General features: G+C 41.8%; 1 protein-coding gene across 8 annotated transcripts in view; it reads left to right on the forward strand.

Moving 5' to 3' along the window:
- The window catches only part of ZBTB20 (zinc finger and BTB domain containing 20), a 519,668-nt gene extending 492,121 nt beyond the window's left edge, over positions 1–27,547 (forward strand). For all 8 annotated transcript variants that reach the window (XM_055712470.1, XM_055712467.1, XM_055712471.1 and 5 more), the window contains one exon: positions 1–27,547. In XM_055712470.1, coding sequence (XP_055568445.1) covers positions 1–419 — 419 coding nt within the window. In that variant the 3' untranslated portion in view covers positions 420–27,547.
- Positions 27,548–27,974: the final 427 nt, after the last annotated feature.

The following is a 27,974-nucleotide window of genomic DNA, read 5'->3' on the forward strand; positions in this document are numbered from 1 at the left end:
GTGAGAAACCCCATCAATGCAGCATCTGTTGGCGCTCCTTCTCTTTAAAGGATTACCTAATCAAACACATGGTGACGCACACTGGCGTGAGGGCGTACCAGTGTAGTATCTGCAACAAGCGCTTCACCCAGAAGAGCTCCCTTAATGTGCACATGCGCCTCCACCGTGGGGAGAAGTCCTACGAGTGCTACATCTGCAAGAAGAAGTTCTCCCACAAGACCCTGCTGGAGAGGCATGTGGCTCTGCACAGTGCCACCAACGGCACGCCAGGAGCCACCGGCACTGGCGCGAGGGCCGTCCCTGCCGGGGTAGTGGCCTGCACGGAGGGGACCACTTACGTCTGCTCTGTCTGTCCAGCTAAGTTTGACCAAATCGAGCATTTCAACGACCACATGAGGATGCATGTGTCAGACGGATAAGTAGAATCTCTCTCTCTCTTTGTTATGAACAAAAAAATAGAAACAACAAAAAAAGCTATGGCACTAGAATTTAAGAAAAGATTTTTGTTTCATTTTTATCTTTATTTTCCTCCTTTTTTTGGGTTCGTTTCGTTTTGTTGTTTTTGTACTACATGAAGAACTGTTTTTTGCCTGCTGGTACATTACATTTCCGGAGGCTGGGTGAATAATAATTTTCCCAGCCTCCCTCGGATGGTGGCCTTAAGGCCAGGTAGTGCTTCATGAGCTCCACTGGTTGGATCTCTAGCTACTGGCCTCTAAATACAACCCTTCTTTACTACAAAAAAAAAACAAACAAAAAAAAAACACAAAAAAATTTCAAAAAACAGACAGAAAAAACAAAAAAAAACAATTTCTTTTTTCTCACTTGTGAAGAGCACTACAAAAAAAAAAAGAAACAAGACAAAATATATTACAAATCTACAAGGCCTACTGTCGTTATAAGTACACCGCTCGCAGTGTTTCAATGGACATAATTCACAATGCTGATCGCTTTTGGACTTCACAGTATCCAGTTAGAACTGTGGAATATTTTGCTTCTGGTTGAGCAGCAACCAGAGGAAACAAGGCCCTGCTGGTTTCCACCACGTGTCTGCTTTCTCACACACACACGCATCCACAAACACACAAAAGGGCTGAGGGGAGTGCGAGGCAGTGTGGCTTGGATAGTGTGGAGTCCCTGCAGGGTGAGGAAGAAGAATCAGAGGTTCCTCACCTGGATTCTGCTCCATCCCACGCTCTCTGGTGCACCCTCTCCGCTGCTTTTCCCATACCACCACCACCACCTTACAGCAGAAACCAAGAAGATTCAGACAACGAGCAACGGTGGCTTTTTTGTAATTTATTCAGTGTCTTCGCTGAGCCCAGGGCCTCAGCACAATCAAGAGGGACTTTCACAGAAGGCAAAGAGAAACACAGAGGAAAATCAAAGATATCAGAGGTTGCAACCTATGGATCTAGGTACAAGAGAAGGGTTAGTTCCCACAATCTTTGCAAAAAAAAAAAAAAAAAGTTGCATCAGGATTTATTCTTGTGGAAGAAAGAGGAATAGAGGGTGGGTGGGGAGGGGAATAATAATTAAAAAAAAAAGAGTTCTTGGGACTTTTTTAATTCAAAATTTTATAGAGGGGCAAAAGTGACGTTTACCAGATAGAATGCTGATTTTTTTAATATATTTACAACAGTATTTGTGTAAAAAAACAAAAAAAGTGAGATTGTTAAAAGTAATTTTTCTTTGTTTTCTTTTTTGTTTTGCGTACACTGCCACTAATATCTTCTCTTTTATTATATATATGAATATATATATAAATATATATTTTATTTTAAATTGAGACTGTTAAGGTTAGCTAACCTGCTTCCAGATAGAGGGGGGGAGGGGAGATGATCTTGATTTTTATTTTAAAAAAGAGGAAGGAAGTTTCTTAATTTTCTTTTCTAGTATTATTCTCTCTCTCTTTTCTAATGGAATCAAGAATTACCTGGGTCGATGAGGGGCTCTGTGAAGTCATCTGTGAGTTTATCTACTAGAGTTTGTGCATCCTGCAGTATCATTTGAACTGCTACTTTGTTTTTGAATTACGTGGTTCTCTTTTTGGCTCTTACCAAGGTTCTGTTGTTTCTTCTTTTGGTTCCATCTTAGAATTTATTTCTGCTGAAGGGTGGTTCCTTTTGAGAAAGAGATTTTTCTAGCAATGTTCCCTTGGTTTTGGGAATGATAGAATCTATAGTCTTTTCTTTCTTCTTCTTTGAAAAAGTAATGAAAGTTTTGGAAGTGTGTAATAAACTAGGATTTCCCTTCTTTTTGGTCACTGGACAAGAATTAATCTGCTGTATTGTTCTCTCATCCCTGCCTTGCTCGCTAGAGAGCTTCCATATTTGTGTGGGAATCTGATCCTGCCCCTGGTAATTTGCTGATGCCAAAATAACTTAAAATGTTACCATTGCGAATAATCTTCCCTTCCTCATTTGCAAAAACGTCTAACTGAAGGGCCACATCCCGCATTCTCTGCATACGCAAAGCTATGCAAGGAATGTAGGATCAGTGTGAAAGATTGATTCCTGATCTGCATATATATGTTGGTGTTTTGTATTTTGTTTTATTGTGTTTGGGCTGGTGTTCTCCCTAGTTGTCTTCTGTGTATCTGTGTGAGAATTTTTCCCCCAAAGCCAACTCCCAAAGTACATGGGTCCTTAGTTCAGTTGGATCAGTGTCTGACACTATCTTTGTCATGCTTGAAATCCATAGCGAGGACTTGCACCAGCTGCACTCTGGACTTTATATTTTAGGCAGAGAAGAAGCACCTAACAAAAATATGCAAAAAGAAAAAAAAAGAAAAACTGCTAGTTTAGCTTTTACTTGTGTCTATATATAAATTAAGCTTTCTTAAGTTTACAAAACTTTGCTTGTGAACACTGAGCATTTCACATGAGACATTCTTTTATGCTGGACGACTTTCTAACTGTTGACTTGATAGATCGCCACATACGATTTTGCGTGTTCTTTACACCTGCAGCTTCAGTATCGGATGTCTGTGATTCAGCACAGGTAACCTCATTGCTGTGTTCTACACCTGTTCCATTACTGATTTATTTTGGGGAAAAAAAACTGACAGGTGGTTCAGTCTCAGAATCTTTCTGTACCCTGCAAGGTATTGTTCAGCAGATCCTAAACCTTGAAGCCCTGACCCTCAGCTGCAGTAGGCAGTATAAAGAGACTTTGTGGTGAGTGCCAGAGTAGATGAGTCTCCTGTATGGTAACATCTTTTGGGTTTTACCACTTTGTTTGGGTAGTTTAAGGGGGCTAGAGAAGGAGCACAAGTTAATTAATAAATAATGTTCTCGTAACACACTGGTAAAAGCAACACTGGCATGTAAACCAAGAAGTGAAAAGACAAAGCCTAAGACAAAGAGAGGGAGAACCAGTATCTGCCATGTAAAGACACACTAAACCTGTACAGAAAATAAAAGATCTAGAGACAAGGGTGTGCAAGAAAATGGGGAAGGTGAACCTGTACAAAAGGATTGAAGGTCTTTCTGTGGGGAAAGGAGTTTTTTCTGAATGAAGATTTTTACCCATCTTAAAAATCTGTAGCTGCTCATTTGTCATCTGAGGTCTGGGGAAAAGCTGTTTAATTTGCTATTGCTCGATCTGGTGAACTAGAGTCAAGATGTAGTGTATTCTGGAATATGTTTCTGATACTGGAAGAGATATGCCAGTACAGGAAATAAGAATCAAGGTTTATGTCCACCAAAATCTGAATACTGTGGTGTTTAGAGAGAAAAATCCTATCTAAATTTTAATTCTTTGATTTTGAACCTTCCCTAAATCAAAGAAGCATCATCTTTGAAATGCAAATTTATTATGGGACCTAATAAATTTGAAATTAATTAAAGATCCACTGTGAATTAATTAAGGATGTCCATTAAAAAAATAAGCAAATTTCTTTAACATAAAGTTAAGGCATACTAGAATTAATTCTAAATCACTTGTTGAAGAGTTTAGGCCAAGGTCTTCACAAATGGTGGCCTGAAATATAAACTGATTTTGCTGAACCTTCCAGGTTCAAAAATGAGTGACTTGATTTTCTAAAACATGGAGCAACTTGCAGCATGACTGTAAATGTAGCTGAAAGTGCTCATCGGGTCACTAATTTAGGTGCCCTTCTGTGAACTTAGGAGTTCAAACAGAGACCCCTTTACCTTTTAAAATGTTAAATTCTTTTTAATAACGCTTCCTCCCGTCTGTTGAAATACTTCTTTACTACTTGGAAACAAGTGCAGTATCTGAATGTTACAGGTATGTTCAAGCTGCAGGTGTTGCTGCAGTATTCCTTAGCAGACAGAATACCTGTGGTACGCTAGCAGTGGCGATGATCTACGAACTGCTGTTGACAGAGTTTGAGTGCATCCTTCTCAGTACACTTGAAAGGCTTCCTTCAAAACACCCGATAAAATGGTATGAGAAAGAGCAGACTGCAGCACACTTCCCTGTGATGGAGCACACAATATCCCGCATTCCTTGAGCCTGATTCTCACCTTCCCTAAAGCTCTGTGTATTGCTTCAGCAATGGAAAAGGGCATTAAATAGGACATGAATTCAAGCATACAAATCAAGGCCTCTCTGCAAGGCAAAAGTGCAATAAAGGAAGCCTTAGAGTAAATGAGAAGTAAGTGCCTTCTCTTACTGCTGCTGAGGCTGATGAAGTCAATTGAAAATGTAGGACCGGCCAGAGCAGATCTGCCCCGTGGTCCACCTTGCCCAGTATTCTGTCTCTGACACATGGTCAGTTACAGATGATTTGGATGAAGATGAAAGACCCCTGTTGGATAATTACAAAGTAATAAGCATAAGAGAGAAGATTTATTATAATCCTCATTAGCTATGTGTCTGCTTATAACCTAAAGACATAATAATTTATGGCCTTAACTTTTTATCCCACATAAAAATTGTATATTGCGGCAGATAATTCTCATTATCCTTTAAAGATCTAGCTTGTTAACTCCTAGGTGGCCCCAGTGCTGTCCTGTGGAAGTGAGTTTCTCAGGTTAATTGCCACCTTATTGAAATGATTCCTTTTCAGGTTAATTTTGTTGCTGTTCATTGAAATACTCTTTTTCTTGTATTATGTGAAATTGTAAATCAGAAAAAAATTCACTTCTCTTGCCCGTTCCACTGAAGTCTGCCTCTCTCTGGGAAATCTGAATCCACAAGGAATGCAGGACCACGATGTCAGTGTCTGCTGGTCAGGAAGGAGAGAACAGCTACCGAGCGTGTGCATGTGTGTGTCTGGGGTGTGTGCATTAGTGAGATTGTCCTACAGTGATCTCTTGCAGAGGGCTAGCAAGTACAATTTGTAAAGAATGGGAACATACCAGTAACATACAGCAGTCTAGAAATAGTAATACGATATTTCAGTCTGGTCCCTCCTCTCACAAAACCCCTCTCAACAGTCTCTCATAAGGGGAATAGGTGTAGATATTTTGCAGGATCTGCTCTGGGGACACTTTTTCAGCAATTGTCATGCTCCCTCTAAGCCCGCTTCTGGCCCATGCTGTTAGTTACTTGCAAAACCAGCTCAATTTCACAGTGAGCCAACAGGGAAGAGTGGCATTTAGTTGACTTTCTAAGAGAATGCGATTTGCCTTTGCTCTAAGATCAAAGAGGCCAAGTGGTACCCATTTTTCTTGTTTTGACTTCTTTTTCATCCAAAGAAGAGTTGAGTAATAACCCATATGCCATCAGCCCCCTCACTTCTTACCAGCCCCAAACTGATCGATTTCAGTCGACCTTGGGCTGCTTGATCAATGCTGGATCATTCACACCATGGAGGATCAAATCTCTTGCCTTTACTGAGTAATTATGGTAGCATGTCTTGCCTTGTTTTTGTAATGAAAACAAAACCTGTAGGGAGAAGGTACAAAACATACTATTTGCAGGAGTGCTGAGTTCAATCCAAAACCAAAAGTATCTAAACCATTTCAAACATGATCAGACCTTCGGTATGCCTAGGACTGTAGATCTGTGACCCTCTGACAGTCTTGTGCTAAGGAAATCTTCCAACTCTCACTGCTGATTTGCCACTCAAAAAGAAATGCAACATCAAATTAGCACCTGGTGGCTGTTCTGTCAAGGAAAACTAGACCTTGGTAATCCAACCCTCTCAATTCAGCATCCAGCTCTTCTGAGCTATTGAAATAAACCTGATGGAAATGAATCAGCAGGTAGCCTAACTGAAGCAGCATCTGATCAGCCTAAAGCAAAATAGCTGCTTTTCACATTGCCTGATTTGTTTTTATGCCGGCTGTGAAGATTTGTGGAGGAGTAATGAGATGAAAACTTGGCCCTGAGAGGTTCTGAGCCTCCTCTGCTCCCAGGAGGCTTGTCACTCAGTAGGGTCTGGCCCCTAAAGTGATCACAACTCTGCTGAGGAAAGGCTTATGAGAAAGTACAGGTAATGCATTGAGTCTGCAGTCTTGAGTTTGTAAATGCAATGAAAACCTTCCCCAGCACATGAGCATCCCGCTGACAGAAACCAAAGCCAGGTAGGAAGGCCGTGCGGAGTGGCAGATACTGGAAGTACCAGGTTTCTGCAGCGTGCCCAGTAAGAGAGCCAAGCATATGAAAGTGGCCTAATGCCAGATTTGTGTCTGTCGAGGGCTTGTTCTGGCCGTGCCAAGTCAGTGTTCTTGCTGCTGTTAACCTTATTTGTCCTGCTAGAAGTAATAAGCTCTCAGCTAACTTCCTTTAAAGCTACTCGGTGATCCAGTTCATTTTAGCAGGAGCAAAGAAATCCCCATATTTTGGCAGATGACCAAGCTGGGAAATTTGAAGAGAATTTTAGTTATGTGTATATTCTTCAGACTGACTTGGACGAAAAAAAAAAGGGGGTTATGTGTTTGTTAGCATAGAACAGACAGATTTGGTCCACAAGGGAGACACTGACAGACAGACAACCTGTCTGAAAAATACGAATGCTTTGCTCTCTTAGACCTGTTGTTGTGAAGCACAAGGAGGAATCTTTGTTCCATTTTTCTAAGAAAATGTGTAAATGAGAAACAAGATGTATTAGGTAATAGTGTATATCCACCTAATTATTCCCAGTGCTAATACCTAATCAACTAGATTAGTGCCTCTAGGAACAGTGAAAATGTTATGCATTCAGTGTTTCTATTTCTGATCCCCCTCCGCTATAGTTCAGGAGTAACTAAGATGAAAACAGTAGAGTTATAAAAATGCAAAATTTTGGTGAACAGAAGAATTGTTTCCCTGTGTATACCTGCCAGTATCTGGACAAATACCCACTCTGAATTCATGTTTATAATTACTAGGATACCGTTAGACTATTTTGGTTGAAAATCTGTGTTTTTAGTGAAAAAAAAGCCCACAAAGTTAATAGATACTTTTTCATTATATATTTAACAATGGTGTGCTGGCTTCTTTTTACATTTTAGCCTCTGCAGTAGTGCTTGATCCCCAGGCATTGTGAGAGAGTCCAGGTGCAGGAGAAGCAGAGCTGACTGATCTACTGTGAATAGGTCTAAAAATTAAATTGTACCCATCATGTGCTTTAAATCACTATTCACATTGCAAGTTGGTAACACAGCTAAAGAGTTTCTGGGTTTATTTCAAAATATAAGGAGTCAAATATAGTCCAAACATAAATCTAGCAAAGTCACATCAGGAGAAGAATCAGTCATGGTGGTTTTAAAATGCCAGTTTCCACAAGAATTGTGCAATTAAAAGGTTTTAAAAGAAGAGGCTGACTCAGGATCTGCAGAACTCTGCTACCTTGAGTCTTCGTGCTGTATGTGATCACAGTTTCTACCACCAGAACTAAGGCTGCTTCACTAACTGACTTCCTTTCCCTGCAGTCGGTGAACTGAGATATTTGTGCACAACCGCATATGCCCAAGGAAAACTCTTAGTGTCTCCCCTAGGAAAAGCAGTGTAACATTGAAGTAAGCAGACCAAGAAAGTCTTCCAAACACTCTGTTAACTGTATTTTTAAACCCCCAGTTTACACGTTTTTCTGCAACTATTTTTCAGAAAGCAAAGAGCAGTAAGATACTTCTTTGGGAAGCAAATACACTACAGCCTTGATTGAATACACTACACCCTCATATAGAATTGTTGCCTTAATTGCATCAAAAAATGCAGAAATGCATCTGAGCAGTATGGAGTGTACTTACATTTCGTATCTGTAGCAAAGTTTCATCGAAAACACTCTCTTCGTATGAAATGTGTTATATTGTGTTTTTCTGTTTGAGAGGGTAGGGAAGAGGTGAAGAAGTATTAGTGAGGCACAGTGGTCTCTTCATATTGGACGGTGCTTTGCAGCTGATTCTTACCTCAGTTACAGCTCCAGGTTTGGCTTTTTCCAAAGTGATCTATCTCCTTTTGTTCGGGTTGGCTGACGTCAGCTCCCTGCTGGAGGGTAAATCCTCATCCTAAACCAAATGACTAATACAGGGGTAAGGTTGTGTGATTTGATCACTGACTCCAGCCTCACCAATGCCAGTGGAATTCATAGAGAAATCTAAGGAAAAGCTGCTTCCCAGTGACAAATTCTTGATTTCTATCAGCGCAACCTGTATTGGCACTTTTGGGATTGCATGTATGTCACTACAGAGGAAAGTAAGCCTTTTGATGATTTAGCTGTGATTTCATTTAAGAAAAACGTATTCTAACAATATCCTTTTGCTGCAGCAGTATCACTGTACAAACAAAAGAACTGCCAATACGCCATCATGTTTGAGAACTTCTGTCCAGTTCAGCCCATAGGGACATTCCTGTTTCCACTCCTGGTGCAAACTTTATCAGCTTGCTTTGTCATGCAGCCACACCAAAAGCATCCCTTGTAAATGCTCTGTGTCAGATTGGGTTTAGGTGTTACAGTAGCCATAGCCTTTTGCAAGGTCCCCACTGGGATTTACCCTGCTGGAAAATCTGGTACCAGTGTAGCAAAGCATTCCTTGCTTCAGTTATTTTCCAGGCAGAACTGCAGGCTTTTACAGTGTGCACACTTCCTCCAGGCTGACTTCTTGGTGATCCTTTGCCAAGGTCACAGTTATGACACTTGAGGAGAGTGCAGAGTTTGGTTAGATACTTATTACTGTCCCCAACTGTCCGGTTCTGCGGTGTCCTGTTCCTACAAAATGGACAGGTATCTTTCTGAGATCTGTACTTCTAATTAGGCAGCTTTTCTACTTCACTTTGCTCCTTTTCCTTTTGCCACCTGGATATTGTCACGTTCTTTGCTGAACCTTAGAAAGTCCCCTAGAAGTTCAAAACCCGTGCGGAACAGACACTGTTTGCCTAGAGAGAGCCACCACGTCCAGCAAGCAGGGTTACCTTCACCCACCTGCCCTGAAATACTTCACAGCTTTCTTCCTCTCGTTTTTTTCCATGAAGTCCTTTACTTTGGTTTCTCACCTAGTCAGTTGATACCTATGGGATCTTTGAACAAAACCAAATTATGTGGCCACCGTGTGTGTGTGTGTGTGCGTGCCGATGTATGTGTGAGTACGCATGTGTATGTGTGCGTGCGTAGGCAGATAGCTAGCCATCTCTTTCTGGCTTTACAAACATGTTGCTAATTGAGTGTGTGGACATGCATGGTTCAGGAAAGGGTTTAGATGAAGAAACGGTTACAGCATTAACTGTGGAGCATTGGCCTGAATCCCTATGAATTTAATGGAAAATAAGTGCACTATTTATTTAAGCAGTGTATATGCACACATATATTCATAAACCACATTCTGTCTGCCGGATGCTCTTAACTGGATGTTTGTCCAAGGAAGGTGTTTGGCCTCGTTGAAAACATGACATCCAGATTTGATCCAGTGTATTTTTGTGTGTACCTGTTCTGAAGGGAAGGCTGAAGCATGCCTCCCAGAGCCTTGTGTGGTCTTTCAGCCACAAAATAAATAAACCAGTCCAGCTCAGCAGGCTTCACGAGCAGAGATGGGCATCCATGGCAAGTGACAGCTCTGGAATGATATTCTTGAGTTCAGTCACTCATTTCCATTGAATTTCAACATGTTCACCTGACAAAGGAATAAAACCCAAGCAAAATGATCTAACTTGCCAGTTTTGTCCCCTTAAAAGAACGTTAAAAATTATCAAGTCTTTAATAATTAGCAACACAGTGTATTGATAGGCTCTGAAATACTCTGGGTCTGGAGTCTCTAGTATCCAAAGCGCCATATCAAACAGCTCTTTCCCCACCTCATATACTCTGAAACGTGTTGACTATGAGTATCTTTACAAGTGATCCGAGTAATCCATTCCAAATGTGCAGTCACTAACAATTGACGATTAGCTTTCACTCCTTTGGTCTTTGCCAAAATCTTTTCAGGAACATGGTTAGTGTGTGTAGAAGACCAGTAGATTTGACAGGAGGAGAAGTAGTTGGTCAGTGAGAGTATTCAGTATGGAATCCATGAGAAATGCAGGATTTCTAGAACTCATTTTGCGCCCATTTAGTTAGTGGGATGAATAAGGATGTTTAGCTACAGCTGCCTATTTTGGTATCATGTTGGCCCTAAAAGTAGCGTTTTATTCTTTTAACTCTTTTGCCCCATTGGGGGGTTGTCCTTGTCTCAGAAAGGGTAATTGGAGATTGGGGGGTGGTGGATTTTTTTCTTTCGTTTCACTCATACAAAGTTGAGTAAATGTTATTCCTTTTCTTAGATTGGTAGCATTTCCCTTCCCCTTTTGAATAAGATGATAAATGCAACAATTTTGGCTGGTTGATTTTGGGTGAGGTTTTTGTTTTGGTTTGGGGTTTTTCTTTGGTTAAATGTACATTGTCTCTCTATAGTCAGAATGTCTGTGACTGTAACAGTATGTATTTCTTTTACTGGAGAAAATAGACTTTTTGGGTTTTGTTAACAGTACTAGTGACTTTGTGGAAAATGACAAGTTGCTATTTAGATCTGCTTAGTTAAGTACAGTACACTACAATACAGTATTTCTGAAAGCTAGAACATACAGTACACAATATATATAGCAATTCTATATCAATATTATATACATAGTATAATCATTTAACTTTTGCATCTGCCTATGATCATAGAAGAATAATTTTTCACATGTATCATTCACAACCCAATCAACTGCTGCAGCTATTTGAAGCATTTAACAATCATTATTACAGCTCTAGTGTGCTTTTTCATATTATTGGCTTCTTTATTGTCTTTACAGTAATTTTTTTCAGGCTTTTTTAAATCTCTGTGTAGCAAGATATAGGAAAGTAATTCTTTTTAAGAAAAGGTAAAACAGTATTAGGCTCTACAAAAAGTTAGAGATTGTTCCCTGCTACCCTTTCATATCAGAAGAACAATTAATCAAAACAATTAAGGTTATCTATTAGCTCTCTTCTAAGATGTCCTGTTATTTCATTTGTAAAAGTGTATGTCAGACTTTCCTCTTCCATTCCTAGCCTTGGAGAAAGATTCCGCAAGTGGTCTTTGTACTCTTTCCAAGTTCTGTTTCTTTAGTGTTTTAAGATTTCCAAAAATGATTCTCTGCACTAACTTGGGGTACAAGAAATATTAACCTCTGTACAGTTATGCTAATTGTGGCCAGTGGATTTTGCCAGGAATTGGATAAATACCTCCATCCACCACTATTAGTATATTTTACGTATCCACTTGATTCCCCCTCCTTTTCAAATGAAAACATCTGCAAGTTTGAGTTTCAGTTCAAAAGTTTTCCAAGCTGAGTGTTGCCTTTGTCATCTTCACACCACGTTGCTGTTGGTTCTGAGTGTGGGGTCAGTCCCACTCGATTTTAATTGTCACCACAGAGCTGCTGAAAAAAACGTCACCAGGGATATGTCACCATCCAAATAGCCCAGGGGAAGCTGATTGACGCCAAGCCCACCTTATGGCTTGGGGTGTCCTTTCTGTATTCTCCTCTTGCGACAGATGGCCCAGGCAACAAGTCTAGATCCAAACTCCGCAAGAGTGCAGACTTACAAGAGCATGGGAATTTATGTTTGCTTTTCTAATTCGGGTACATCTCAGCTGACCTTCATTCCTTTTGTCGATAACATACTGCTCCTGAATGAAACCGGGCAAAATCAAGTGGATGAGGGTTGTGGAGGAGGTATTCATTGTATCTCATTTCTCCTAACTGTGAAGACTGGAAGAAATGGGAGATGGTCACATCAAACTGTGCTTTCACTGAGAATGAGGAAATCTGTGTCACTGCAAATCAATAAGCTTAAAAGTTACTTTGGAGTGGGAAGAGAGGGAAAGTGTTACCTATGCCACATCTTGGGATAATAAAACAAGAACTTCAAGCATGGGAATATCAAGTGCTGGCGTTCCTTAGACACTCCTGTCATCTGCCATTTGCACTTTCGTGGAGGCCACTACCACATCCTTTTTCTTTCTACTTGCAGTTTAAAAGTTACGGTCTTCCATCAGTGATCTCTTAAGTCTGGCTTTTCTTTATTCTGTGTATACCCATTTGTAAGGGAAGGAGGAGACTATCCTCTCGACATTAATTACGCAGGTAACAAAAGTAGCTTACCCTATTGCATAAGGATGGGCTTTGTCCCGTTAAACCAAACAGGTGCCATTTCTCAAATTAATTCCAGTTAGCTGCTGCAGTGCTGATTCAGTGGTCCACATTTTCTGACCATGGTCTTTGCCTTTTCATTTGACTGAATGCTGAATCGTACATATTTTCATAGAGAGTGTTCTCACTTCACTGAGAATGCCTGATCATTTAAATGGCTGCATACCCATTCCACGCTTCCCCTGCTAATCCTTTGTAAGGTTCAGTAATTCATTTAAGATAATTACTAGTTTAATGTGTTTCTTGATTTAACTTCTTTGTTGCCTTTTATTTTTCCTAATGCTTTTTTAAACACCTCAGTTCATTTTGCATCTTATACAGTTTACAGTTTATATTTTTAGGCTAAGAAGTGGTTTTACAAACAGGATGGTACCAAACAGGTAGATTATCCACACTAGAGATTGTACTTTTAGAACGCAGTGTGTACAGATACAATTGCCTAAGGGAAAGTGAAACTAACAAAATAATCAGCTGGTGAACACTATTTTAACATATCTTTTACATAAAAGACAATCAGTCATTTGTGAATCCAGAAATCTTGCTTTTTTTGAACATGTATCCTTTCTTTTTCATTCTCTGAAGAAATACTAATCTTGAGAATTGTGACGTTCTAAGAAATTCATTTCATATGTGCATATTTTCTGCTTTTCTAAGGAGAGAGAAAACAGGTGATACTGGCTTTACAGTTTTACAGATTTTTGCATTGGAGATTTCCCTTGAACGATATAAACATCAAGGGAAGACTCTTGTCCAAATATTAGCTTTATTCTAGTATATGGTTTTCATTATGACTTTCGTTTTCCATCTCCTCGTTGACCAAGTAGACCTCCAGGGTTAATGCAAACCATGGTCTCAGGTTTCTGTGGTCAACAGCATTTATATTCAGCTCCTTTTTGCACTTCTGTTCTGTGTTACGCAGCTTTTGAGGAACACAACAGTCGCAGTAGGTAACACTGCCACCACCAGAGGGAGAACCTCCTAAGAGAATGTTGCTCTATGCTACAGAAAGGGATTTTAAAGTTCTTCACTGCAAGGTTGAGTAAGAGGAGAGCCCCCCACCTTGGGGGTGGTTGCACCAAAGACTGGGGGCCTCCCACGAGAGAGGAATGCTTGAACTCCATACAAGGGACTTGCTCTTCGCCTGTGCCACTTAGAGAAAAGACTGAATCTCCAGTAGCCGCTGCTGCTCATTTATTATCTTCTAAAGAATTTTTAGTTCCTATTTATTGACGGAAGAGGTATACTCTTTCATTTATTGGAGTCAGAATTACTTGTTTGCAAGTATCTTCAGCAAGTTTCATTGTCTTTTGGGGTGCCCTGTTTCCTTTGTCCTATGCCAGGATGTAGCTTGGGCTGCTGGGGTCCTTTAAATCTGGAATGTACCCCCAGATTCATATGTGCTGAGCATTAACTCCCCTAGATCCTTGCTCCAAAGTTCAGATTAGAAAAAATTCGTACAATGAAATGAAGCAGTAAATCGGTAGTTTCCCATAAACTCCACCCATAATGAACTTTTGTTGTCAAACATGAGATAAATAGGCAGGATGTACTGCATGACCTTTCTTCTCAGCATCAGTGAGGTCATTATTATATTACCTAATCCTGAAAATTGACCGGACCCATACTCTGTGGGCCAAATTCTGCAGCTGGGACCCACGTGCTCTTCTGTTGACTTCAGTGCATTTTCTGTGGCAGAGAAAGCGTACATAGTCCACAGTAAGCTATAGTCTAAAAACTAGTTTCATGTAGACCATTTAAGATATCACAGGACTGTTCCTCATAATTTAGCATGTTTCTGCCTAAAGTTTCTATTCTTCATAAAACTTACTCAAGGTTTGATTTCACTCCAACAGGCAGTTGTTAAGGGCTCGGTGATGAAATAGTCTCTGCTTCTTGCTGGGAGGCTTAATTCAAAAGAACTATACAGGGCAGGACAGCTGCTTCCCTTTGAACAAGCCTGGGACTTTTTTTGTCCAAAGAGTCATAAATAGCCTTGACTTCCCACATGTAGCCTGTTTCAGTTTGATTTGTGATGGGGTATTGATCTTAAATAATTAAATAGTGAGCCACAATGGTGTAGATATATGATGGACAGCAATCACTTTTCCCTAATTTACACCCTTGCTGTGTCACGTTTCTATTGCCAGAACAAAGTAAAAGCATTTGGGTATTTGGATATTTGGAGTTACTTGAGTCTGAGTTTCTGACTGTTTCACCAAGAAGCACTCTGGCCATACCTTTTCTGTAATGGTGATCACATATTCGTGTGGGTGGAATAAAGTTGTTTCTGTGTAATATCTGATTATATAACCCCAACATTCAGGCTAGAAATCAAACTTCTCTGTGGACTTTTTTTTTTTTTAGAAAGTGCTACAGCACTGGGTATGCAGGAGAATGGATGGGAACCCACATAGTCTAGTGTGAACAAACGCATTTCAGCAGACAGGTAGGACACCCTCAAGTACACACAGCTAAGCAGAAAGAAAAATCACTGCTGTTGATTATACTGGCTAAATTGATGGGTTTAGACTTGACAGAAGAGCTAGGAAGCGTTATCTGGTCTGTCTCATGTACGCTCTGGCATGGGACACACCACTGTAGCTCTGCGCCCAGAGAAACTGGGTTTAGGTGCCAGCCCCTTGCCTTGGCTAGTGATTCTTTTGTGCTCTCTTTATTTTTCATGATAGGCTCATTGGTAAAGATAAACAGATAAACAGTAAAAGTCCTTACGGCCTGGCATTTTTCTGTTTTGGAGGTGGATATTCAGGAGCCCTGCACCCTTATTTAGATTCTTTCTCGTAGGTTTTTTCCTTATTTCTGTGCATGTGAAATGCTTTTCTGCACTAGGATGAAACAGAGTGTATCTGTGTGCCTGGAGGCAAGGGCACAGTTCTATCTTTCCAAGAAAGAGAAAAATGAGGAACCTGCTTCAGTTCTTGTTTGGTTTATTTGTTGGTGTTTGCTTTTGTTGACAGTCTGGGGTGGGCTGGACTTGGGAGTGAGGGCAGAGGCAGAAGGCATGAGGAAGCGTGTGCCTGAGCCTAAGTGAAGCAGCGCGTACTATTCCTCTATATACTGAGCAATTACAGTGAGATTAGCGTAGCAGCAGCAGTATTGCCCTAATGTGTTCCTTTTCCCATACATTTCCCTTTCTTGCTCCTCCTTCCCTGATGTGGCCTCTTACAGTGCTTCAGTGGTTCCCCACACTCCTTTCTATAGTTACGAGGGTTGAATGGAGGCTTTTGTGGCTATCCAAACTGAAATTAATCTCCAAACCAGTGAGTACCCCAAAATCCTAGTTGCGTTTTCCCAACTGATACCTTAATGAGTGGCAAGCCCTGGCAGATGTTTTATTTTGTGAAAAGAGAGAGATAGGCTAGGGGAGGTATGGGCTGACTGGGATTCAGTAACCTGCTTGCCTTTGTTATTAGTGACCTTTATTTTGTTTTTCTTACGTGTTTTCCTTTTGAGGTACTTAAGAGCTTATATGCCTGTCATTAAAATTCCTGCTTTTCCCACCATAGCCCTTGACGGGTTGGGTCGTGAAGCAAATCCTTTATAGTTGTGTTTCTGCAGGATGGGGGAGGGAGTTGTCCATGCACGTGCATGTCTGCGTGAGAGGAAGAAAACTAAAGTTAGTGTTGATCTGTCCATTTGTTTTAGGGTGGCCACAGAGAGCTGCCACTTTGAAGAGTTGATTGCACTACAGAACCTTAGCTTGGGCACTGTTAAAATAAGGACTGTATATTGGGAACAGGGAAGCTTTTTAGATTTTTGTATCCACACTTACACATGCCCTTTGCAAGGTGTGCCCTTACAAAGTTTGCATCTGACAACTTTGTGTAAAACCACTACTGACCTTTTTGCTGTATCCATTTAGTTCTCTCTTCTTTCTGCAGCCCCCAAACAATGGCTTGTCTCCTTTCCAGTTTCTGTCATTTGATTTATTGTGTTTTCGATAAATGTCAGATCTGCTAATGAGATCTCTACGTTGAGCGAGAAAACGAGGCATACGAAAGTGTGGCTGGGAGACTGCAAATCCCTCTTTGTGTTGGCGCATTGATACACTTTTACTGAGAGCTGATTTCTTGGGGGCTGGGTGGGGTGGGGAGGGAGTTTGTGCTTTTTTGGTCTGGATAAGGCTTTTTATTTTTGCACTAAGTATGACTGCACTGCACTGCATTGCACTACTGAAATGTATTTACATGTGGTGGGATTGGAAGGGGCCAATTAAGCAGGAAGGGAGGAGAGAAAGGGATAGGCACAGAAAACAGGATGTACCGTAAACCTGACCAGGTTGAAAGAGAACTGGGGTCACCTTTACCTTAAGCAACTAGTCAGACACTGAGATAGCTGTGTTGGATAGCTTCTGTAAAATAAAAAAAAAAAAATAAAAATAGAAAAAAGCACTATAATAGAAACTGAAGAGGCATCACAGGTTTCAGGGTGCTACAGATCTTTTCCCCCCTTTTCCCAGACAGTGTTCTTTGGGGCTGTGAGAGAGTTAAGAGAACTGCTCATCACAAAAACCAATGTAAGGCTTCAACGTAAAGATACCAATTCCTAGTTTAGATGTCAAAACTTGCGTTGTCAGATGGGACCTCGTCAGAGAGGTTCGGCTGCAATTAGCATCCCTTCAGTATAAGCATGATCGCTCAGCTCAAGAAGTGAAGCCACAGAGCAGGCTTACCAAAGGGGAAGGTCACTGAAAAAAAGCACTTCTTTCTGAGGCTGTTATGGGAACAGTGCAATAAACAGTTATCCTGAACACTCGATTAAAGGTGTTCCAGTCAAGCTTTTGGGACAGAGGGAGCAGGAAGGACATTTGGACAAGAAAGGGTGACATGGTATTCAGTGCAGTAAGTACCATTCAAAACAATACAGTTCCTGCTTAGGCAAAGATGCTGTTGAGCATTTTAAGATCGTCAGTCTGATTTCTCTCGTCAGACGGATAGTCGAGCATTATGAAGGCTTTTGGCTGGAATCAAATGGAATCCTAAGTTGGAAAGTACTTTTAACACTCAAGCTGCATGTTGACCTATGCCTTGGCCATTAACTTTGTAACAAGCATAATATGAGAAAAAAGAAAACAGTAGTAATGTGCAGCAAGATCCATCTCTGCTGTAACTCTTTGTGGTCTACAAAGTCTCAAAAGTTTGTGTTGAATCTCTTCAGTAAGACCATAATTACAACTTCAGCCAGGAGGTGAAACAGGATCATGAAGAATGCTCTGGATAGCAGCTGGGAGAAGCACATAAAACATGAGTACGTCTGCTTTGGTCCTGTAGTGAAGGGACCGCCTGTCTAATGTGTGCAGACATTTCACAGACAAAAAAGGGGAGGTAGTCATCCAATTGCTAAGGCAAGTTGAGAGTAACTGGGTGGTCAGAAATTTGTTTATGCCCTAAATTTCTCCTTAGACTTGAAGCTAAGACATTTTGGCATCATTAGTACAGAGGAATGGATAGTAAAGAATTGCACAATGCAAAGCGGATTGCTGCTGGTCAGTCTGTTGGGCTGCCTCATTTGAGAAAATTGTCCGGAGCCAGAGGAGGAATAGCATACAAGAGGCAGGTCCTGGGTGGGAAAGAACAAATCTGTCTGGAACCAGGAGAGACTTTGGAGTTAAGGATGTGTTTTTCTGGCAAGCTCTGAAATTGCCGCTCTTAGGTTTTATCCATCCTGGCTTGAAAGGACTGGAAGAGAACTGGGGATATCCTCCAGTGTAGTGTTAGATGAGCTACTGAATGGTTCTTCCCTTGAAAGCAGGCAGGGCAGCAGAACACACAGTCTCTTTCTGAGCCATCTGCAGGAATCCTGTAAGATGAAAACCACTGGAAGGTCATCTTCCAGTAATGAGGCAGCGGGAGCCCAACAAAAGCACCGTTCATGTGAGGGTCAGCATAATACAGTGGCAGGAAAGCACCTTTAATTTGTAAAATGGCATTTGCGTCTACAAGAGTAGTGACAGCTACCGAGTCGTGATATGGGAGGAGATGAAGTCTGTCTGCTGAAGTTAATTCAGGTTATGAGCCAATACTCCCCTTTTTTTGTTTAGGTGAGTTTTTGTTTTGTTTTCTTGTTTAAAACAGCTGCATATACTGCTACTGTCAGAGCAGATTTGCATTGTCAAAGAGGAATGGTGGGCTGCTCCGGAAAAAAAGTGAAGCTGAGGGTTTACTGAGCCTGCTGTGTCCAGAGTGCCTTTCCTGCTGTGGTAAAATAAAGAACTTGCGTAGTTTGAGCTGTTCTGGCTGACTGATTGCTGCATATTCCTCCCTTGTGGTGTGACCTGATGGCAACCATGTTTGGTCAAGGCGAGGAACACTGCATGCTTGCAATGCTGTGATAAGATGCCATTTGCACTAGTTTTTAAAAAGTACTGCAACCTGAAGAAGTGGGCTTTGAGCCATGCTCCAAACCCGGGTCTGAATTCAGCCTGTTTAAACCTGATTCCAGCCGATCCAGTTTCAACAAAACTGGTCTAGCCCATGTAAACAGGAACCAAACCATGTTTTAAAAGCCAAATTCCAGCCTGTTTTCACTCAGTTACAGTGGTCAAGCAGATCAGTTCCTGGGCATAAGTTTGATTGTATAGTTTTAATGGCTTTTAAATAAGTTGTTCCTTTTTACATGGTCAGTTTGAAACTAGTTTAACTGGACCTGCATTTAAATATAGCACAAACGCTTTTTTTTTTTTTTTTTTCAGCATGGTACTAAAGCCCCATGTAGACAGTGCTTGACTGAGAAACCAAGGATAACTTGAGGTTTATTTTAAGAAGCCAAAACATATGTTGCTGACTAGAGATGCCGCATAAGTTAATGCCCTATTTTTTTCTCCAGATGGAGAAACACTAACTTCCATAATTCTCCTCCATTTGCCATCCTGCTTCATTGTTGCACCTTTTCTCTTGAATGAAAATCACTTTGGCCAGTGGGCTAAATCCAAAACAGAACTTCCCTGTACTGTTTGATCATCTTGTTTCTGTACGTTCCTTTCCTCGTTGTTGACAAGCACTACTGAGGATCAGCTTGAGTTTTTGCTGGGATTATGTGGCATAGTTATGATTCAATAAGATGCTAGTGGTATTTTCAACATTATGGTAATTTTAGAGCTTAGCCTTGAGGAAAATGTTATGTTTCAGAAGTTCCACGGAAAAAATAAAATGCCAGGAATCATGATGGAGTTTCAGCCACAGTGCTGTAGCCAAGTTTGTAGGGAACGCATTTCTGGTGGCTGGTGATGCTGACATTTACAAAGGCAATTTGAAAGCAATAGAACACGTGTACTTTTTCATCCCCGCTGAACTAAGAGAATTTATACTCGCAGAATGATCCCGGAGTAACCTGTCAGTGTTCATCACTTCTTCCCTGGTGGAGGAAGCTAAACAGTCTGTCACATCACCTTAGAGAGTCTGAATTTGCTTCAAGACTGCTTCCAAACGGCCTGCCAGCCAGGTGCCCTCCCTCATTGATTCTGGTATCACAGTGGCTTGCAATTTGTCACATCAGCCAAGGTGACCAAGAGAGAGCCTTGGCCCCAACTAGGAGCCTTTTACCTTTCCTTTTCCTTTTGGTTTTCCATCGAACCAGGAGTGCAATTAGTGGTGAGTACATGGCAGGTCAGCTGTTGCTCCAGATGACAAGAATGGCAAAGCCACATGGCGACTGAGCTACTGTTGTCCTCAAGGACACCAGTAAAGGCAAAAGACCAGGCTCTGGTTGCTGGTGTAGTTGTAAACCTACAGCTTCTGCTGCTTGCCCCTGCAAACTTGTTTTGGTCAGCTATGCTGTTGCCCTCGAATATGCTTTGTGTGTGAAAAACTGAATGCGATTGTTCTGTTGTCTGTCTTCTTTCTTCTGCATCACGGATGTGGCACCAACTTACTCTCACAACAAGCTTGAGTTTTGTTTTGCTGTTGTTGTTAATATGTAATTCTACTGTAGACCAAAAAATACGAAAAGGAGAAAAAATCAGTTTCAAGACATAAAAGACCAGTGAGTGAAAGGTGAAAAAATTTAGGAAGCGAAGGCGTGAGAGAAGCAGTGGTTAACTGTGTTAAGTTAGAAATATCAGAATAGCCTTACCTATTTCTTAACCAATGCTTACCAATCATCCAGTAGTGGGGTTAGATAGCTTTCTTGGCTGATTCATACCTGTATCCTAATATATATATATATATTATTTTTGTTTCTTTGGTATTGCTGTTGCACATCATGTTGTCTTTTATAATGCCTGATTTTTATTGTATTGTACTTTATCAGTCTGTTTTGTTTTTGTTTTCCTTTTGAAGGATGGGAAAAGTAATGTTTCCTTTTTGTTTAGAATTTTTGAGAAAAAAATGCACTGGAAGTAAACACAAACACATTTTGCCATTTGGAAAAAGGAAAACACACAGCCACGCAGTGGAAAAGGCTAAGAAAAAGCTCCCCTCTTCTTCCTTATTATGGAAGCATACTCTAAAAGATATGCTAGAAAGAAAACAAACAAACAAATCGCAAACAAAAGAAGAGAGAAGCCTCTTTGATCCTAGCTCTGCAATCTGGAGTATTTTAACGCAGTGTTTTGCAGGGTCAGGCTCCTAAATGGCCAACAGTCACAAAATCCAGAACCATATGGGGCAAATTCATCCCTGGTGCAAACAGATATAATTGCATTGAAGTCAAAGGAGGTGCACAAAGGATGGATTTAGCCACATGTGTCCAAGATACAGCTGCCTTCCCCATAGTACCTAAGGCCCCACTGCTAGATTTTATCGCTGTCGAAACAGTTGGTCTTTTGGCTGTGTTAATCGCATAATACCCCTTGAATGTTGTCCAAGGTAGGCAAAATACTTTCCCACTGAATAAATCAGTTCTGGATGCACCTTGGCGTGACACTTTTTGCCTACCAGCTTTCAGCTGTTACCCACTCCCAGCCGTGAACTGATATAATCTGACTCTGGCTGAAGAGCCTGCCTTTGCCAGAAAAATGGACTTGACTATTAAGCATAGTAAAACTTATGCGTATTTAACTACTATGATCCAGAAATGGCCCTTGCACTTTTAAGGCATATGGAAACATCCTCTCTGTCTTTCAAAATGGCAACAGTTCCTTTGTGAGCGAGACGCGGCGTGCTGGCATGTGTGCACGCACCCACGTGTGGTCCCTGGGCTCATTGCCCCAGATTCTTCCCAGATCTTTCGGTGCCTGGCAGTGTCCTGTCTCCATAGTGTCTGGTCATTTGAGTACAGTGGGGCAGAGACACGGGTTGAGATAAATGCAAAGAACATACATTTTAAAAGGCAGATGATTTTCCTGTTATGCCAGCATCTTTGAATCCCCATATCAGCTGATGGTTTTTCCTAGCCTGACGGCTTTCAATCAGTTGTTGTAACCTTGGCTTTCTCTGTTTTGTTTTCTAAGGAGGGAATGTGGGGTGGGGAGAATAATGAGGTGTTGTTTGTAACTTCACAGTCCTGATAGTTGGTTTTTATCTTCCATATTTTATGCAAAAACAGACATTATAAGTCAATAAATAATTGTGCCCTAGGTTGAAAGTTAAGTGTTCAGGAAAGGAAAAAAATGGTTGGCATTTTTCTACATTTTTGTGAAGACTCTTTTGGAAAGGAAGGGTACATATTTTTGTTGTGTAGTATTTTCTATTTTTGAATGCATTTTCTTGGTACAAGACTGTTTTGTGGAATTTCTTTTCTTTTTGGTGAACACATTATTTAAAAAAAAAAAAAAAGAAAAGAAAGAAAAAACTAATTGAAAAGTTTGCCCTTAAGGATATGCTGCAGTTTTGAGGTTTAAAATAAAAAAAAAAAAAAACATTCAAGGCGCGTGTTAAAAGTTGGGGGATTGTATTGTTGGGAGTTTTTTTGTAATTGTTACAAGAAGAAGTTTGTAGCCACTGCTGTTTATTTTGTTTCAGATGAGTAAGTAAAGGGATTGTTCTTGTGTTATTCTTTTTTTTAAAAAAAAAAAAAAGTTATTTATGAAATGTCACAAACACTGGACTGTGAGTTTGTGTGGAAAGCATTTTACCACCCTGTGTCTTCATAGAGCTGTTGGTGATCCTACTTCTCATTACTCTGCCTTATGACTTCCTGAGCAAATTGGGGGGGGGGGGGGGGGGGGCGAGGATCTACATGCATTTCTGAGGCAGAGACTCGGGGAGAAAACGCAAAACAGTGTTTTGGAATCCCAAAGCCAGGCCGTCAGCTCTACTTCTCCCATCTACCACAGGAATGAGAAAGACTTACAGCCACTGGCAGAGAAAGAAAACTCGTGGTACCTGGACATGGCAATGCGCAAGGGGTTAAGTGACTGAGAGCCACGATGCTCATAATGACCGCTGTAAATGACATCCTAGTTTCTCAGTCAGCAGCTCCCTTTGTTTGCCTTTCATCTGGCCAGTGGCTTTTGTGTCTGACTGACCAACCAACTGAAACCCTGAGGATAATTTTCAGTCGCTAATCAAGCCTTTTTGGCACCCCAGCAGTGGGAGTGACCGGCAGCAAGCGCTGCTCATTTTGATCACTGGTTCTGGATTTGAGGAGAAGTAGAGGCTGAGAGCGACCAAAGAGGTGTGCCATGTTCTCAATTTCTGAAGAACAGGCTTAAAAAGACTAAAGCAGTGGTCCAGGCACTCATGGGGCTGGAGAAAAGGGAAGGAGGAAGACACCAACAGCCATAACAGAAACTGGAGATATGTAACTGGGCTACATTCGAGACCAACCAGACTTTTTCTTCCTGGACAATAATGCAGCCAAATCTTGAGACTGTCAAGCAGACAGAAAGCTGAATGTGGCCTTCATTTCTCCTGCCTTTCCTATTTATTCTCCCTCTTCCTTTGCCCTGAGATTTCTTCTCAGTGAGCACCTGCTCCACTGAGCACTTTTTTGCCCTCCACCTAAACTGCCCGTGCTTTCAAAACGTGGGTTCAGTCAGGACTGAGTAAAATCATGTGCCTTCTTTTTCCCCTTTTGTAATTCTACCAACCTCCTCCCCTTCCCCAACTTACAGATGTGAGAGACGCAGGAGGAGGCTCTTTAGAAGTGCTACTTGTCTACAGGTGTCCAGCAAAACAGTAGGGTGGTGGTGAGAGGAAGGGGAGTGGAGAGATGCTGTTAGCTCCTTTCCCTTCCCACACGTAGCAGGTCTTCCCCAGGAGACATCCTCCACCACCACCTCCTCAGATGCTCCCCTCTCCTACCGAGCAGTCGTGGCGGGCACGGAGTGGCTTTTCTCTCCCATTCCTGTCCGAGCTGAGCGAAGCACTCGATTTCAATTCATGCCGTTCACAAGCATTTACATTGACAAGACAAATGCAGTTTGTGGCCTTATCAAGATGACTTTTAAACCACTAAAAGAAAAAAAAAAGGCAACTCATTTCCCACCCAAGGTTTGCGTCACTTCTAAAAACCCAGTCCATAGCAGTTTAGGCTCCTTTGATCTCAGTCCATTTTAATGATGGTGGCCAAACTGGCCAGCCTAGAGCTTAAATGCTAGACCGTCTGGTCTCATGCTTTCTTTGCTATAACCCCTACTGTCTGCTTGCTTTTCTTACTTTCTGCTATATTCTCTGCTTTTCGAGGCAGCCCTAGCCTTTGGGGAAGGGTGAGAGGAGCCAGTGGGATCCTGGCTCTGGGAAGGTAGTTGATGGATCGTTTTCAGCATTTTAGCAGGAGAAGGATATGCCGGCTGCCACAGCAAATGTGTATTATGATGGGCTGACTGCAGTATTTTTAGGGCCAAGAAACCCCACCCAGTTACTGGAACATGGCTTGTCCCCGGGTCAAAACCACGGAGAGAAAAGAGCGCTTTGGCATAATGGAGAAGCCACTTGCAACCCACAGCTGCTTGTGGGCAAAGACGGGGGCCCGACTGCCTCCTGGCTTCTCTGCAGGCTTGCCCACTGCGCAGCCAGTGCCCCTGCCTCCTCACGGGAGCCTGCTGCGTTGTAGAGGCTTTTCTGGTTGTAAGAACCGGCGCAAAGCGGCCCCCGAGTAGTGTCCGTCTGGTGGGCAAGCACAAGGGTGGGCTCCTACCCGTGCTGGCCCTCTGCACAGCAGGAGGCACCTGTAGCACCTGGGTGATGGGAATGAAAAATCCCTTCTGAACAAAAATCCCCTTTCCATAAACGATCCAGTAAATGAAAATGTTGTGGACGGGGGACTGGAATTTCATTCTTCAGGCTGGGCTCTAGAGCCAGGGAGGAGCAGCAGGGGAACGGTGTAGTTATTCCCCCTTCCCGATAAACGGTCCGCATGTGTGCATGTATATACAAGAGAAACCGTGTATTCCTACCCGCCTTTGGTGCTGATGGACTTAAGGCATTTGTCCAAGGCTTACTGTTGACACACTTAGAGACCATAAGAATAAACTCTTTACCACATGCAATATTTCTCCCCAAAAAGGGAGGGAGGGGGAGAAGAGCAGTGCGGTCAGTCGGGATTGTTAGGGTTGGATTATTTTGCATCTTTTATAAAACTGTAATTTCAACAGTGCCTTATTCCTAATAGATGCTGGCACTTGGGACACACATGCGATGAAAGACAGAACTAGGGAGAGTCAGACGTGGACATCCGTAAGACAGAGGTCATTAATCATCGTAAAGGAAGCTGTATTGGGAATGACACAGCTATGTCAGAATTGAAAACAGTTCAAATATTCAACCTCTAAAGCAATTTCCCTTCCACCACCTCCTGCCTTCCCTCCTTGCCAATGGTGCTGCCCAAGAATAGCTGCCTACACCGAGGCCTGTCACTGCCCCATTTGCTTTTGGCGTTGTCAAGTCTGAGGAGTTTAGCGTAGTCAAGCTTTCCACTGCTATCGTGTTTTCCATGGGGTATGTGAATGCCAGTTATTTTGCTTTAAATGCACTTTAAAAAGAAAAAAAAAAAAAATCAAATCAAAGCTCCAGACTGTTTCAAATACATAGGGGAAGACAGTGCATATGTGTTTGAACCCAGTTCACTTTATCTCCAGTTAAAATGTACTCCATGCAGTGTGTATGTATAGAACAATGTGTATGCATACAAACACACATGTCAACCTTAAATATCAGCAGACTAACCTTTCTCCTTAAGCTCATGAAACCAGATGCTACACAAACACAGCAGCAGCAGAGGAATTATGGTTGGGCTCTTGAAACAGATCACAAAAAATAAAAACAACTACTTGGTCCTTTCTGTACATTCAATAATTACAGAAGGAATTGGGTTGTAACCAGAATAAAAAGGAACGGTGCTAACTGAATGAATGGGCAAAAACAAATAAATAATAAAATAGACAAAAACAAAAACTCAGCCCAGTAACGCAGTTTGACTTTTATGCTAATTCTCACATTGGGTTGGTATGTTACTTTTTTTTTGTTTTCTATGAAAAAAAATCACATCTAAACTGATCCACCACCACCACAACAAAAAAGATGCAAACAAACTAAAATGCATCCTGCCCTGAGGAAGCTCTTGTTTATGGAGGATGTCAGAAGTCTCAAAACTCTCGGCCTTGCTCTCACGTACCACATGCTCAATCAGTCCTTTTTTTAAAATGTCTGAAACTGATTAAAAAAAAAAAAAGAAAAAAAAAGAAAAAAAACTTTTTGAAGCACCTTACGTGGCTTCCCATTCCCGGAGTGGGAGCCACCTTTTTTTCTTTGAGCACCTTACTGATGTGTTAATGCTATCTGCTGTCTTTTTGTTACCCGTGGGCCGAGTGGCTGGCTGTTGGCATGTAGACGCGAGCGTGCGGGGGGCGAGGGACCGGCCAGGCGTGTGCTGCCACGCTCCACACGTGTGTGCACCGGCCTTTCCGCAAAACGCTACACACGCACACCGGAGCGCGCAGCCCCGCGGTGCAGGGGGGCACCCACCCACCTTCCCATTCCTCGCCAGGCGGGAATTTCTTGGTCGGTGTTGGCTCTGTTACATGGAGGGGAGGAGTGGGGGAGCTAAACGGTGGAGGGGAGAGCACGCACGCATGTGTGTGGATGTAAAAAAAAAATCAACAAAAAAAAGGGGACGTTTTCTTCTTTGGGACAAAGAAATTCCCAACAGTCATTTGATGGTGAGTGAATGGGAAACTGCATCCAAGCCTAAATCCGGGGGTCTTTATGCAGGCAACCACCACTGACTACCCTGGGGGCCGTCTTGCCGGCATAGAGACTGCAGGATTTGGCCCCAGAGCGGAGGAGATCCTCCGCAGGAGGCGGGTCTCTGCCGGCACCCGCGCATGTTGCCGTGGGCATATGTGTCATGAGACGCCCACCCACCCGCACAGCCGCATGCGCGCCGCCGCCTGCGCACACACAACACGCACCCCACACACACACCCCCCACCGCTGTACAGGCATCTCTCGAGAAACATGGTTTGTGACGATGTGAAGAGCAGGTCAAAAGTTTTGAGGGGTTAAGTTCCTTTTTTTTCTCTCATTATACTCTGTAAATGGTATGTCAGTTATCAAAAACAAGCAAATAGAAAATTGTTAAATAAAAAAAATACCTTGCATACGCCTTTTCTATCAAGTGCTTTAAAATATAGAATAAATACACACATCCTGCCAGTTTTTTCTTACAGTGAGAGTATCCTTACCTGCCATTTAATATTAGCCTCGTATTTTTCTCACGTATATTTACCTGTGACTTGTATTTGTTATTTAAAACAGAAAAAAAAAAGAAAAAAAGAAAATTAACTGTAGCGCTTCATTATACTATATTATTATTATTATTATTGTGACATTTTGGAATACTGTGAAGTTTTATCTCTTGCATATACTTTATACGGAAGTATTACGCCTTAAAAAAATACGGAAATAAATTTTACAAGGTTTCTGTTTTGTGTGGAAGAGTAATTGATGTTGCTAAGAATGATGTTTGTTTTTTGTTTTTTTTTTTTTTAATGTTACCAGCACTTTTTTTGTAAGTTTCACTTTCTGAGGTATTGTACAAGTTCACACTGTTTGTGAAGTTTGAATATGAAGGAATAATTAAAAAAAAAAAAAAAAAGACAAAAGAACGTGGCAGGTGTCTGTGTGCATTTCTTTCTCTCTGGAGGACACGGAAGGTGGATGGCGAGGTTCCTGCGGACCCCTCTGAGCTGTGACGCAGCGTGGTGTGAGTCTTGCTGGCAACAAGATCAGCCAAGAACTTTTATTGTGTTGGGATCATTGTAAAAAATCTGAGTGTCAACAGTTTTTGATGGTGGGGCCAGACGCCGGGAAGTTTGGGGTCCTGGCGTCTGAGATAGTGCTCAGAGAGAAAGTGAATGACTTCCCATTCTTCCGATTTGAAGCAGCTCTGCACTAGAAGGCAAGACATGTCCCTTGCTCGGCCCTTGCCAGCCCCCTCCAAATATGAGAATCTTATTCTGCCTGTCGGTCCTGGCTCTGAAAGAGCAAAGTGCTCCCTGGGAGCCGTGGGATCTGCAATCAAAGGGTCTT

The sequence above is a fragment of the Falco cherrug genome, chromosome 5 (genome assembly GCF_023634085.1).
Source record: "Falco cherrug isolate bFalChe1 chromosome 5, bFalChe1.pri, whole genome shotgun sequence".
Classification (NCBI taxonomy): Eukaryota; Metazoa; Chordata; class Aves; order Falconiformes; family Falconidae; genus Falco; species Falco cherrug.